Consider the following 13063-nt stretch of genomic DNA (forward strand, 5'->3'; position numbering starts at 1 on the left):
AAGCCGTTTTCTCAGGGAAGCCCCAATATAGCACTGCATATAATTACATGCTTAACATCTCAACTCCATGAAGAGAAAAACCATGTCCAGCTTACCTACCACTGTAATACCAGAGCCTGATAGAATGCCTATACCTCATAGGTACATAATGAATATTTGCTTAATGAACCACTGTACCTGCTTTTTTTAATCATTAAACTCTCCCCTATCCATTTCCATATACAGTAACAGCTAGTTATAAGACCTTTCAACTTTTCACAGCCACCCCATCTTCTAATACTTAGGGAGAAAAAAGGCCTAAATTTTCCTTTATGGAATATGTCTCCAATGCTTCAAGTAGGTAAGTTAGCAAAAAAAAAAAAAAAAAAAGAATAAGCATGAAAAAAAATCCAGTTACCAAAGTTTAAATATTTGGTTCAAAATTACCATCTGGAGTACCCCCACCATCCCCCAAGGCAGACACACACAACCCTGCAACAGTCTTTCAGGTAACAATCTTTCCAAGTCGGCTGGAAAGGAAAAATTCCAGTCACAAGTCCCCAGCCACTCATCAACACCATGACTTAAGAGAGATCTCAAGATTGCACGATGTCCTCCAAAGAGTGATTTCTTGATGTTCACGGAGAACGTAGTTTTTAGGGTGAAGAAAGGGCTTAGTGACATATCACTGATGGTAGGGCTGCAAAGACTGTTCACATTCTCACATCCCACATCCCATTTGTAATTCAGGCTAGTCGGCTCTCCAAAACAAATTGTCTTAAAAAGCGAAAGGCTAGAAGAACAAATTGAAATCTGTGATTCACGACTAGGTGAATGCAAAGGAAGCTGATTAGGAAGCAAGTTCTCATTATGATGTATTTGAGTGACAGGAGATGTGATGCTTGAGTTGAGAGAGTGAAGCACCTAATTTTAAGTTGGAAGTTCACTGAAGTGAAGTCACACTTTAGTTGCACACTGCTCAAAACTCAGAAATCAGACAAATCCATTTGCATTTTTGTATTCTATTTTTGGAAATAGAGTATTACCATTGAAAACGGAGTAATACACAAGGCACCCGAAATGCTGAACTGATACTTTTTTTTTAGAAGCTTCACCTGAGATGACTAGATTGTGAACACTATTTCTGTGCGGCACTTGAATAACTTTCCATAGAATTTGAAAAAAAAAAACTGTTAATGCATAAAGGAGAAATCCATTACCTACAAAGACAAAACGCGTTTGTATCTTCAGGTGACACACAGCTTTCTTTCCTGCTTAGATACAATGCGTAACAATCTTCTCATTAGTTTCTATCAAGGGAAGGGCGCACATCCCTTCCGTCCCAGCCCCCAAGCGGACACCTGGGGCGGGAGCAACGAAATACTTTCCGCCAATACTGTGCCCCACCCGGGCCAGTCTCATGAAGATGTGCCCAACACGTGGAGTGAGATTCACCAAAAGAAATAAAAAGAAAGGCAGCCAAGTGAGGAGACCCGCAGTGACAGAAGTGAGGCAGCCTCCCAAACAAAAAGCCCCGCAGGGCGTTGCTCGGGTTTGCCAGAACCCAACAGCCCTGCAAAGAAGACCTGTCTGAGGCCTCACAGGTTCCAGTCCTGGACGTCCGAGGTCCGCGCCCAAAGAGACCCGCGGGTCAACCCGGGCGTGCGCCTCCCTAAGAAAAAAATAAAACAAAGCCCCCACCACCCGCAATCATGCCACAGTCTCCGCACTCCCAACTGGGGACCCCGCGCGCGGGGTCATCTCTCACCGCTCGCCCGCAGCTCGCAGCCACCGCCGTGCATGGGCGCCATGGTCCCGGAGTCTTCCGATTCCGCGCCAACCAGCCCGAAACTGGCGCGGAGGCCGACACAGGCGCCACCCAGAAAGCCAATCAGCAGCTCCGGAGGCTGCGGACTTCCGCCCGGAAGGCCACTGACGTGCCGCGCCGCGCCGCGCAGCGCCCCGCCCCCGGCCTTCCCGCGGGCGCGCGTTTGGCGCCCCGTGATGACCCCTTAGGGAAAAGAGCGAGCGGCGGGGTAGGCCGTGGAGAGCAGAAAAAGAAAGCGGTCGGGCGCTGGAAAAGAGCCTCCTGGAGACTCGCTGCGCAGGCGCACCCATGCTGATGGGAAAAGATTTGGGCCCCCTGGAGTAGGAGCTTTCTGGTTCTGAGGGTTGATTTTTCGAGAAAAGAGGCGCGGCAGGCAGTAGGGTGGGCGTGGTTGAACGGGTTTCCCAGGAGCCTGGGAAAACGACTGCCTCCTGCTGCGCACTCCGAGTCTTGCCTGATACTTTGTTTCTCTGAGTACGACTACAGTCGCTGTGTGATATATGGTATTGCAGTATATGCACCAAGTTAACCAAAAGATCAAAACTGCCATCACCAATACGGGGCCTCCGGATGCGGTGCGCTTGGAAAAAAGGAACAATATCACCTATATAGTCTTCTTGCAAATAATGTTTAAGCTGAATCTAACCATGAAGAAACAATCAGATGTATTCAAAACGTAGAACAATCTATAAAACATCTGGCCTGGACTCCTGCAAAATGTCAATGTTATGAAGGATAAAAAGGGCATGAGATTCTTGTGTTTGGTACAATGCGTGCAATGTATGCACCTCATATATTGGTTTTTTTTCATTTATTGTTTAAGAGTAAAACCAGAGACGTCTACATGTATATCTTAACTAGAAAGCACTATTTAAACCAAGAACTTAGAATGAGAACCATCTTTGGTTAATTCTTTCTACAATTTGTGTAGAGTTAACTGTAACCATTGAGGCCAATACATCTGAACACTTTTCTCAAACCCACTAGTGCACAGGACTCTTGGTCCCCACCCACCCCCTCCCCCACTACCCCATCGAGAACAAAGTTAGATCCATGCCCTCAAGTGATTCAACATGAAGTATTGACCAATGGACAAATCTTTTGTGATAATTGAGCCCTGGCTCATAGCATAAACTTGCAATGTCATCATGAATAAAACCTGCCCCCAAAGACAAATAGCTGTACTAATGCTTCAGAATCTTCTAAACCAGCTGCATGAACTAATACTTGGGAATGGAAAACCAGAATTCTTCTGGCAATTATTAAAGGTATTGGAGCAATTAAGAAAGCATGATGAGTTAGAACATTGATGGTATAGTCAGTCAACAGTGAATTTTAGATTAATCCTTTGTCTGGTGATTCGTTTGTAAATATTCTCTCCCATTCTGAGGGTTGTCTTTTCCTCCTGTTTGTAGTTTTCTTTGCTTTGAAAAAGCTTATACATTTCATTAGGTCCCATTTGTTTATTTTTGTTTTTATTTCCATTACTCTAGGAGGTGGATCAAAAATGATCTTGCTGTGATTTATGTCAGAGTGTTCTTCCTATGTTTTCCTCTAAGAGTTTTATAGTGTCCAGTCTTACATTTAGGTCTCTAATCCATTTTGAGTTTATTTTTGTGTATAGTGTTAGGGAGTGTTCTAGTTTCATTCTTTTACATGTAGCTGTCCAGTTTTCCCAGCACCACTTATTGAAGAGGCTGTCTTTTCTCCATTGTATATCCTTGCCTCCTTTGGCATAGATTAGTTGACCAAAGGTGCGTGGGTTTATCTCTGGGCTTTCTATCCTGTTCCCTTGATCTATATTTCTGTTTTTGTGCCAGTACCGTACTGTCTTGACTACTGTAGCTTTGTAGTGTAGTCTGAAGTCAGGGAGTCTGATTCGTCCACCTCCCTTTTTTCCCCTCAGGACTGCTTTGGCTATTCAGGGTCTTTTGTGTCTCCATACAAATTTTAAGACTTTTTGTTCTAGTTCTGTAAAAAATGCCATTGGTAATTTGAGAGGGATTGCACTGAATCTGTAGATTGCTTTGAGTAGTATGGTCACTTTCACAATATTGATTCTTCCAATCCAAGAACATGGTATATTTCTCCATCTGTTTGTATCATCTTTAATTTCTTTCATCAGTGTCTTATAGTTTTCTGCATACAGGTCTTTTGTCCCCCTAAGTAGGTTTATTCCTAGGTATTTTATTCTTTTTCTTGCAGTGGTAAATGGGAGTGTTTCCTTAATTTCTCTTTCAGACTTTTCATCATTAGTGTATAGGAATGCAAGAGATTTCTGTGCATTAATTTTGTATCCTGCAACTTTACCAAATTCACTGATTAGCTCTAGTAGTTTTCTGGTGGCATCTTTAGGATTCTCTGTGTATAGTATCATGTCATCTGCAAATAATGACAGTTTTACTTCTTCTTTTCCAATTTGTATTCCTTTTATTCCTTTATACGTTTGCAAAAATATTTGCAAATGAATCAACGGACAAAGGATTAATCTCCAAAATATATAAACAGATCCCGCAGCTCAATATTAAAAAAAAAAACAACCCAACTAAAAAATGGGCAGAAGACCTAAATAGACATTTCTCCAAAGAAGACATACAGATGGCCAAGAAGCACATGAAAGCTGCTCAACATCACTAATTATTAGAGAAAGGCAAATCAAAATTACAATGAGGTATTACCTCACACCAGTTAGAATGAGCATCATCAGAAAATCTACAAGCAACAAATGCTAGAGAGGGTGTGGAGAAAAGGGAACCCTCTTGCACTGTTGGTGGGAATGTAAATTGATACAGCCACTATGGAGAACAGTATGCAGGTTCCTTAATAAACTAAAAATAGAACTACCATACGACCCAGCAATCCCACTACTAGGCATATACCCTGATAAAACCATAATTCAAAAAGAGTCATGTACCAAAATGTTCATTACAGCTCTATTTACAATAGCCAGGACATGGAAGCAACCTAAATGTCCATCCACAGACGAATGGATAAAGAAGATGTGGTACATACATAAAATGGAATATTACTCAGCCATAAAAAGGAACAAAATTGGATCATTTGTAGAGACGTGGTTGGATCTAGAGACTGTCATACAGAGTGAAGTAAGTCAGAAAGAGAAAAACAAATATTGTATATTAACACATATATGTGGAACCTAGAAAAATGGTACAGACAAACCAGTTTGCAGGGCAGAAATAGAGACACAGATGTAGAGAACAAACGTATGGACACCAAGGGGGGGGAAGTGGTGGGGGGGTGGGGGGATGAATTGGGAGGTTGGGATTGACATGGATACCCTAATATGTATAAAATGGATAACTAATAAGAACCTGCTGTATAAAAAAATTAAGTTCCCCCGCAAAATAGTGAATTTTAGGAGAGGATGGCAGCATGAGTGTTTCTTAATTTACATATGGCCAGTGTTCTAGAAAGCTTAGAGCAGTGGTTCTCAACTTTAGTTGCCAATTAGAATCATCTCAGCAGTTTTTCAAAGTTCTAATGCCCTCTGGACCTATTAAATCAGAATTTCTGAGGATGGGGTTCCAATGTGCAGCCAAAGTTGAAAGCAAGTGGTGTAGACTAGGCGTTTCTAAACCTGTTAGAGTCATCAGCAGGATGGCTAACCAGGACATAAATATCCAGTTGAACAATTATGTGGTCACACATGCCTGGACACACCTCTTTCCGTGAGAAAGGAAAGCTCATTTCCTACCTGTTCTAAAGACTTTCACTCTTTAAATCTTACAGCATTTAGTGCTGTAACTTCCTATAAATTGACTGATATCTAGGTTACCTAAAACTCTTATGCAGGGCCAGCCCTAGCTTTATTAGAAACAGTGTGAAACCACCCCCATCGTTAAGCATCAGTTACCAGTAGAAACCATAGCCTGACTGTCTCCATGGTTTGGGTTTAGGAAATAGGGAATTATTTTCGTTCAAGCAGTCATCACTTGTTGCTTTATTTCATTACCTTTGATGCAGAATCCTGCCTCTGTACACTGACACCAAATTAAATCTCGGAGACAGAGTCTTGGATAAAGTAAAAAAGAATAGCTTTATTGCTTTGCCCTGGAAAGGGGGCCACAGTAGGCTAATGCCCTCAAAACTGTGTGTCCCGGAAGGTGTGATCAGCCTATGGACATTCTTCTGATTGGTTGGTGGTGAGGTAAGTGAGAGTCAGCATCATCAACCTTCTGGTTCCAAGTGGTCTGGGGTCTACTTGCTTATGGGCAGCATACCATTAACTTCTCCCACGTGGTGGGGGCTTCGGTATCTGCAAAACAGCTTAAAGATATTGTTATATGTATCCCTTGAGGGGGAACCAGGACCCTGCCCCAAGGCTGCACTATTGTTTCTTGACTGCTCATCCCTTGTCTCTGCATCCGCTCCCTTCCTTAGTTAGCAACTGTTTGAACCTGCCCATTGGAACTCAGGGAAGGTCATGGAGGCTGAATAAAGCCTGGTTCTTGTAATCAAGAAATGGGGGACACGGAAAGACTTTTGTGCCCAGGAACCCCACAGGGTCCTGCTTGGTTTCACCCTCTGTGTTCCTTCCACAGTAAAGACAACTTTCATTTCATTGCCCTTTGTCCTTAACTCTTATTGAATAATTTCTGCCCGTGAGACAAAAGTGCCCAGTCATTAATAGTTCAGGCACAGTCAGTAATTTGTTTTATAATCATCCGCTTGAAAAGATCATCCTGGATAAACCTAGAGATTATCATACTAAGTGAAGTAAGTCAGACAGAGAAAGACAAATATTATGATACCACTTATATGTGGAGTCTAAAAATTGTACAAATGAACTCATTTACAAAACAGAAACAGACTCGCAGACATAGAAAACAAACTTATGGTTACCAAAGGGGAAGGGTGGGGGAGAGATTTTTTAAAAATCATCCTGGAAACACAAAATGTATTCAAAAGTGGGGGAGGGACATGTCCCCTAGATCAGATGTAAGCAAAGTAAGTCTGTTGAAAAGTTATGTATGTGCATATAAATCTGATGCTTTCCAGAGCTGTATATGTTCTCCTTGGATCAAAAACAAAGATTGTCTTGATGGATTTATTTTCTTTTCCCTCTATTGGTGTAATCAATTGTGAGGTACACTTGATGACTTACTATGTTATATCTATACCTCTTTAATACAATGTTGCTTAAAATTCCTGTCAGTATTTACTTGCTTTTTACATGTTGTAGTCCACCTTACATTTTTTAATTAAATTTTTAATTTTGAGATAGTCATAAATTCACAGGCAGTTATGAGAAATTATACAGAAAAATTCCATGTATCCCTTACCCAGTGTCTCCCACTGGTAACATCTTGCAAAACTATATCACAACCAGGATATTGGCATTGATACAGTCAAGATACAGGACATTTCCAGCTCTAAGGATCCTTTATGTTGCCCTTATACAGCCATATCTGCTCCCCTCCTGTACTACCCAACCCTCACCCCATCCTTAACCACTGTTAACCACTAGTCTGTTCTCCATTTCTATAATTTTGTTGGAGGTCTTTGTATAGACTTTCATTTCTCTTGGGTAAAGACTTAGGAGTGGAACTGCTGAGTCATGTGGAAAGTATATGTTTAACTTTAAAATAAACTGTGAAACAGTTTTTCCAAAGTGGCTGTGCTATTTTACATTCCCACCAGCAGTGTATGAGAAATTTAGTTGTTCTACATCCTCAGCAATAACTATCAGTTTTTATTTTAATTTTTGTTCAGTGATTATGTATTAGTATCTCACTGTGAGTTTTAATTTGCGGTTCCCTGATGACTAATGAGGAGTGCTTCGTGGCTATTTGCAACTGTTTCTCTTGGATGCACTTGTTCTTTGTTTCTCTTTGTTCTTTGTTTCTCTCTTCTCCCCCTTCTCTGGGTTTGGTGGAGCATTTTATCTCATCTCTTGGTATATCATTTATACTTCTTTTTTTAGAGCTTTTTTAGTGATTGCCCTAAGGTTCACAGTATACATTTTAAAATAATCTAAGTCCACCTCCAAATAACATCATACTGCTCCATCTGTAGTTTAGGTACCATATAAGTGAGTATTCCCAAATCCTCCCTCCTGTCCCTTGTGACACCTTGCTGGTGTCCAGGAATTGTTTGTTAGTGTAGGAAAATGCCCCACCCACACATTGGAAATTGGGTCTCAGAACACTTATTATCTGGTTTCTGATGAGAAGCCCACTGTAATTCTCATCCTTATTCTTCTATAAGTAAAGTTTCCCACCCTCCACCCCTCACCGCTGACTTCCTTCAAGATTTTCACCGTGTCCTTTGTGTTTTGTTTGTTTGGTTGGTTGCTTGCTTGCTTGGTTTTGGGGTTTTCTTTTTTTTTCCCAATATATTTATTTATTTATTTATTTATTTATGGCTTCGTTGGGTCTTCATTGCTTGGCTCAGATTTTCTCTAGTTGCAGCGAGCGGCGGCTACTCTTCGTTGCGGTGCACAGGCGTCTCATTGTGGTGGCTTCTCTTGTTGTGGAGCGTGGGCTCTAGGTGCATGGGCTTCAGTAGTTGTGGCGCACAGGCTTTAGTAGTTGTGGCCCACGGGCTCTAGAGCACAGGCTCAGTAGTTGTGGTGCACAGGCTTAGTTGCTCTGCGGCATATGGGATCTTCCCACATCAGGGCCCGAACCCGTGTCCCCTGCATTGACAGGTTGATTCTCAACCACTGTACCACCAGGGAAGCCCTTTTGTTTTTTGTTGCTTGTTTGGTTTTGGGTTGGGTTTTTTTGGGGCGGGTATTGTTTGTTGCAATTTGAATATGATGTTCCTCGGTGTGGGGTTTTTTAAATTTGTTTGCTTGCTTTGGTATTTATCCTGCTTGGTGTTTTCTGAGCTTTCTGGGTCTGGTTGTGTTTGTCATATTAATGATACATTATTTGGAAAGTTCTTGGCCACTATTACTTCAGATATTTCTTCTGCTCTATTTTCTCTTTCTTCCCCTACTGGTATTTTGATATTGTTCCCATACTCCTTTTCTCTGACTGCAACAGTTGCAATCTATTTCTTCCAAGTCTTGTCCCCTGTTGACTCTGATTATTTTTATTTTCCCTCAGGTGAAACAGAAAAGCTGGAGAGAGCTGAAATTCCCTTCCCCAAGCTAGGATAATATTTCAGTATTGCCCTTTGACAAAGTCTTTCCTCTGCAGAGCAGGTATTTGTGATTGAGAAGATTCTGGAAGGGTTTCCTCTTGGTTACTCTTCCTCTTCCCCTGCCAAAGCCCCCAAGGGATTTTTCTCAGATCCTCAAGTTGAGAATCTGGTGAGGTTCCTGGAGAAAAAAGGCCCACAAAAGCATGTGGTCCTTCTTCTGATTGCAGCGTACCCCTCAGGAATTTCTTAATTTCATGCTAGTCCATACTCAGCCTCCAGCAATTCATCAACAAGTGTTCCCACCAGATTATCGTTCCAGGTAAGCAGATCTCAGCTGTGATTCCCTGTATGTGCCTATCTCTCCAGATTTGGGGATGGCAATTTGCCCTGTTTTCTCAATTCTTTTTGAGAATTTTCTTATCTAAGAAAAGTCATTGATTTTCAGTTTATCCATATTTTTCTTGACGTAAGGATGGTAGCAACAGTGTCCACGCACTTTACATATAAGAGCAGAAATGAGACGTCACTTGGCCATCTCTTGTATACACTCTTTGGTGAATTATTTGTTCAAATCTTTTGCCCATTTTTAAAATTTTGAGTTATTTGTCCAATTATTAAGTTACAAGAATTTTTACACATCCTAAATAAAAGTCCTTTTGAGGCAGGAGATAGAGTGGCCTCAGGCTGAGAAGCTGGAGTTCATCCCCTGTGGACAAATACTCCAAAATAGCAAGAGGGAGGAGAAACTGAGCCCTGCTCAGATAAGAGATAAAAGACCACATATTCCTCATTCTCAAAGTCAAGGAGACCTTCCCAACTACACATGCCCAGAAAGGCTCCTTGAAGGTCAAAAAGGGAGGGGGCTCCACCCCATAGTAAGTGATGTCAACCTACCCATAGGCCTCTTTGCTAGAATTCATCTTGACTAAGAGATGCGTGTGCACACATGGGAGGACGCTGAGATAAACCAAATATGGACTCAGAACCAGCCAAAGCAAGATGATTGGCCAAAGGAAACCCAGAAGAAATGCCCCATAAAAGTGATTCAAACAACCATGACAGTGTGGCTCTCTCTCTAAGCCTGCCCATGTGTCTATCCACATGTACTCTTTTTCCTCATAATAAGCACTTTACTTGTTTCACTGCTTTCTCTCTCTGTGTGGAAATTCAGTTCTACACAGCTGACGGGCCAGGGCCTTGTCACTAGCCACTGGTCCCTTGTGCTCCAGTGGCTAGGATTCAGACTGCCACAGCCTGACTTCAATCTCTGGCCAGGGAACTGAAATCCTGCTTCAAGCCACTGTAGGCCGAGGCCACCTGAGATCACTTTATAAATATGTGTTTTGCAAATATTTTCTCCCAGTGTGTGACTTTCCTTTTTCTGTGTGTGACGTTTCGTTTTCTTAACTGTGTCTTTTTAAAAATTAATTAGTTAATTAATTAATTTATTTATTTATTTATTTTGGGCTGTGTTGGGCCTTCGTTGCTGCACGCGGGCTTTCTCCAGTTGTGGCGAGTGGGGACTACTCTTCATTGTGGTGTGCGGGCTTCTCATTGCAGTGGTTTCTCTTGTTGCAGAGCACAGGCTCTAGGCGCATGGGCTTCAGCAGTTGTGGCACGTGGGCTCCATAGTTGTGGCTCGCAGGCTCTAGAGCGCAGGCTCAGTAGTTGTGGCGCAAGAGCTTAGTTGCCCTGCAGCATGTGGGATCTTCCCCGACCAGAGTTTGAACCCGTGTCCCCTGCATTGGCAGGCGGATTCTTAACCACTCCGCCACCAGGGAAGCCCAACAATTATTTTCAAAGCAGCTGCTATGTATGTAGAACTATGCTAGACAGAGCAAATTATTTCACCTCAGTCCAGAATCTAGCCCTCAGCCACTAGATTCAGAAAATCATACTGTTCATACATTCAGAGATGATCAGACTTTTGATAACAAACTACTTGTAATTAACTGTAATTAAAATAACCAGAAAATGCGAAAGAATTCATTAATTTCTACAGTGATTTAGAATACCTCTAGCTGGGCCTCCTTTAATATTTGTGGGGTCAGGACAAGAATATAAATGGAAGCCCATGTATCATATGTCTAAATATTTAAAAGTTTGAAATTAGGCTAGCAGACTGTTTGTTATATGGGGTGGGGGGAGCCAGAGCCAGAACCCCTCCTTTGTACCACACCACGGGGTGCGGCCAGCCCAGATATCTAGATTCTGTTCACATTTTCCTGCTGAAAGGTTGACCACCCCTCGTGCCCAGGGATATACCACTCTGCAGTGAGGTTACCCCCAGGAGGGTGGCCTAGAGGAAGAGGCTGCACACGCCCTGGAAACAGGCTGAGAATATTTTGCCAGAGAACTCCAGAGTGTTCTCGAAGGGGGTTGGGGGTCCCAAGGCATGTACCCTGTCCCCGTGACCACATGGACTCCTCAGAGGAGGAGAGCCAAAGTAGGGCCCTGTTAAACATGGCCCATAAGGCCATGATCCAGGGCACACCCTGCCCACTGGTGAGGTACTAGAAAGCCAACAGAATACTGCTGGGGAATTCGTGCAACAGGAGGGTGATTTCACCAGCTCTGAAGCTGAGGCCTAGTTGATCATCCATGTCTCCCAGCGTAGAACACCCTGTGCGCCATGAGGATACTTGTCCCCCAAATTCAGGTGTGTACTGTGATAGGGCTGACACAGTTTGCTTCCCCCACAGTATCCTTTTCTCTGAGGGTCAGGGGCTGCAGAAGCTCCTCACAGAGCCATCCTTCTGATTACCACATGGGGCTGCTTCTGTCCAGAGGTGCTCCTTTTTCTAATTTACACAAGGTGCCATATAGGGTAGCTGAGACATGTTGCCCACCCACTTCCAATTCTATGGACCTGGGCAACTTGGCTTCACCCACTGACACAACGCTCAGAGCTCTGGAGTGCCCCCTGTGGTAGACAAGGAATTGTTAATAGGATCCTCCCGAGACCATTTCAGTTCAAGAGGCTCTCAAAAGTAGAAGAGACCCCAGAAAGCCACCAATAAGTGTTCAGATAATAGACACTTTCATAATCCAATTAAGGGTAATCGGCTTAATTTACTGACCCAATGAGGTCTGTGAGAAGAATACAGAATACAGTTGTATTGGTAGCCCTCTTTCCATTCTATTTGCTTTACAGTCAGAATTAATCAAGACGTACCCTCTCAACTTTCTCACGCTTATGACAAACAATCACCTTCTCTAAGCAGGAATTAACTGAGGGAATAGATTGGCAGTGATTCTTATTTTGGATGTGAGACAAGAAGCTTGGAAATAAAATCAAATGCACTGTTATTCTAATAGATGACAATAAGAGGCAATTTCAAAACAAGCCTCTCTTGTGAACCATTGGGCCTTGATGACACAAGAGTGATTTTTCCATTACTGAGAAGAGCAAACCAGTGCAAATAGAAGTAGATGATGTTTTCCTGACAGCTGAACCAAGCTTCAGTTTAGACAGATAGAGAGAAACCTCCCCTTGGAATCAATCTGTGCTGTGTCGAGTTGGGCCATCATTTCAATGGATCCAGTGAATCACTCTGGAAGAAATAATGTGCCCAGGACTTCCTTCTTTTTTTCCTCATTTAGTTGACTACCTGGAACCCACCCTGGGAATGTGGCTTACCTCTGATGTCCAATCCCAGCCTCTTTGAGGGTATGATCCATGGAGGATAAGAATCAAGATGAGGGAAAACCTAGGAAGGAAGAAGGAAGAGGTATCTGCAAAAATGCTTGGATCTGAAAGTGTTGCGGGGTGAGGCCTATGGGGAACTGGGGGGAGAGGTCCAATACAAATGTAACATTTATTTCCTTGGGTTCTGCAGTAGTTTCTACACACAAGTTCTATGGGGTTGCCTCCATATTGCTCTCTAAATTTCCCCCATGCTGAGGATTCTCTCCTAGCAGTCCTCGTACCATCTGGAAAAATGAGTGTATTTGTCCTAGTTCTGTCAGGGAAGCAGACCACTGTGAGCCATGGGGGAAGGGATTTATTATAGGAAATAGACCTGGCCCATTGTGGGAGGGGCTGAGGGAGTGGAGGTCTGGGAGGTTGGAGGATGAGAGAGGCCACCCACCTGGCAGTCGGAAGCCCAGCACATCTAGCTGCCAAAGTGGAGGAGGAAGCTCACG

The 13063-nt window shown here is 42.9% G+C and overlaps 1 protein-coding gene across 2 annotated transcripts in view; it reads right to left on the reverse strand.

The window, feature by feature from the left end:
- POLA1 (DNA polymerase alpha 1, catalytic subunit) overlaps positions 1–1866 on the reverse strand; it is a 294285-nt gene extending 292419 nt beyond the window's left edge. The window contains exon 1 of one of the 2 annotated variants that reach the window (XM_059050625.2): positions 1748–1866. In XM_059050625.2, the coding sequence (XP_058906608.1) occupies positions 1748–1790 (43 nt within the window). In that variant the 5' untranslated portion in view covers positions 1791–1866. The remainder of the gene's footprint in view (positions 1–1747) is intronic. The other variant, XM_067022985.1, reaches the window with a different exon arrangement.
- Positions 1867–13063: the final 11197 nt, after the last annotated feature.

Source organism: Kogia breviceps, chromosome X, assembly GCF_026419965.1.
Source record: "Kogia breviceps isolate mKogBre1 chromosome X, mKogBre1 haplotype 1, whole genome shotgun sequence".
Taxonomy (NCBI): domain Eukaryota; kingdom Metazoa; phylum Chordata; class Mammalia; order Artiodactyla; family Physeteridae; genus Kogia; species Kogia breviceps.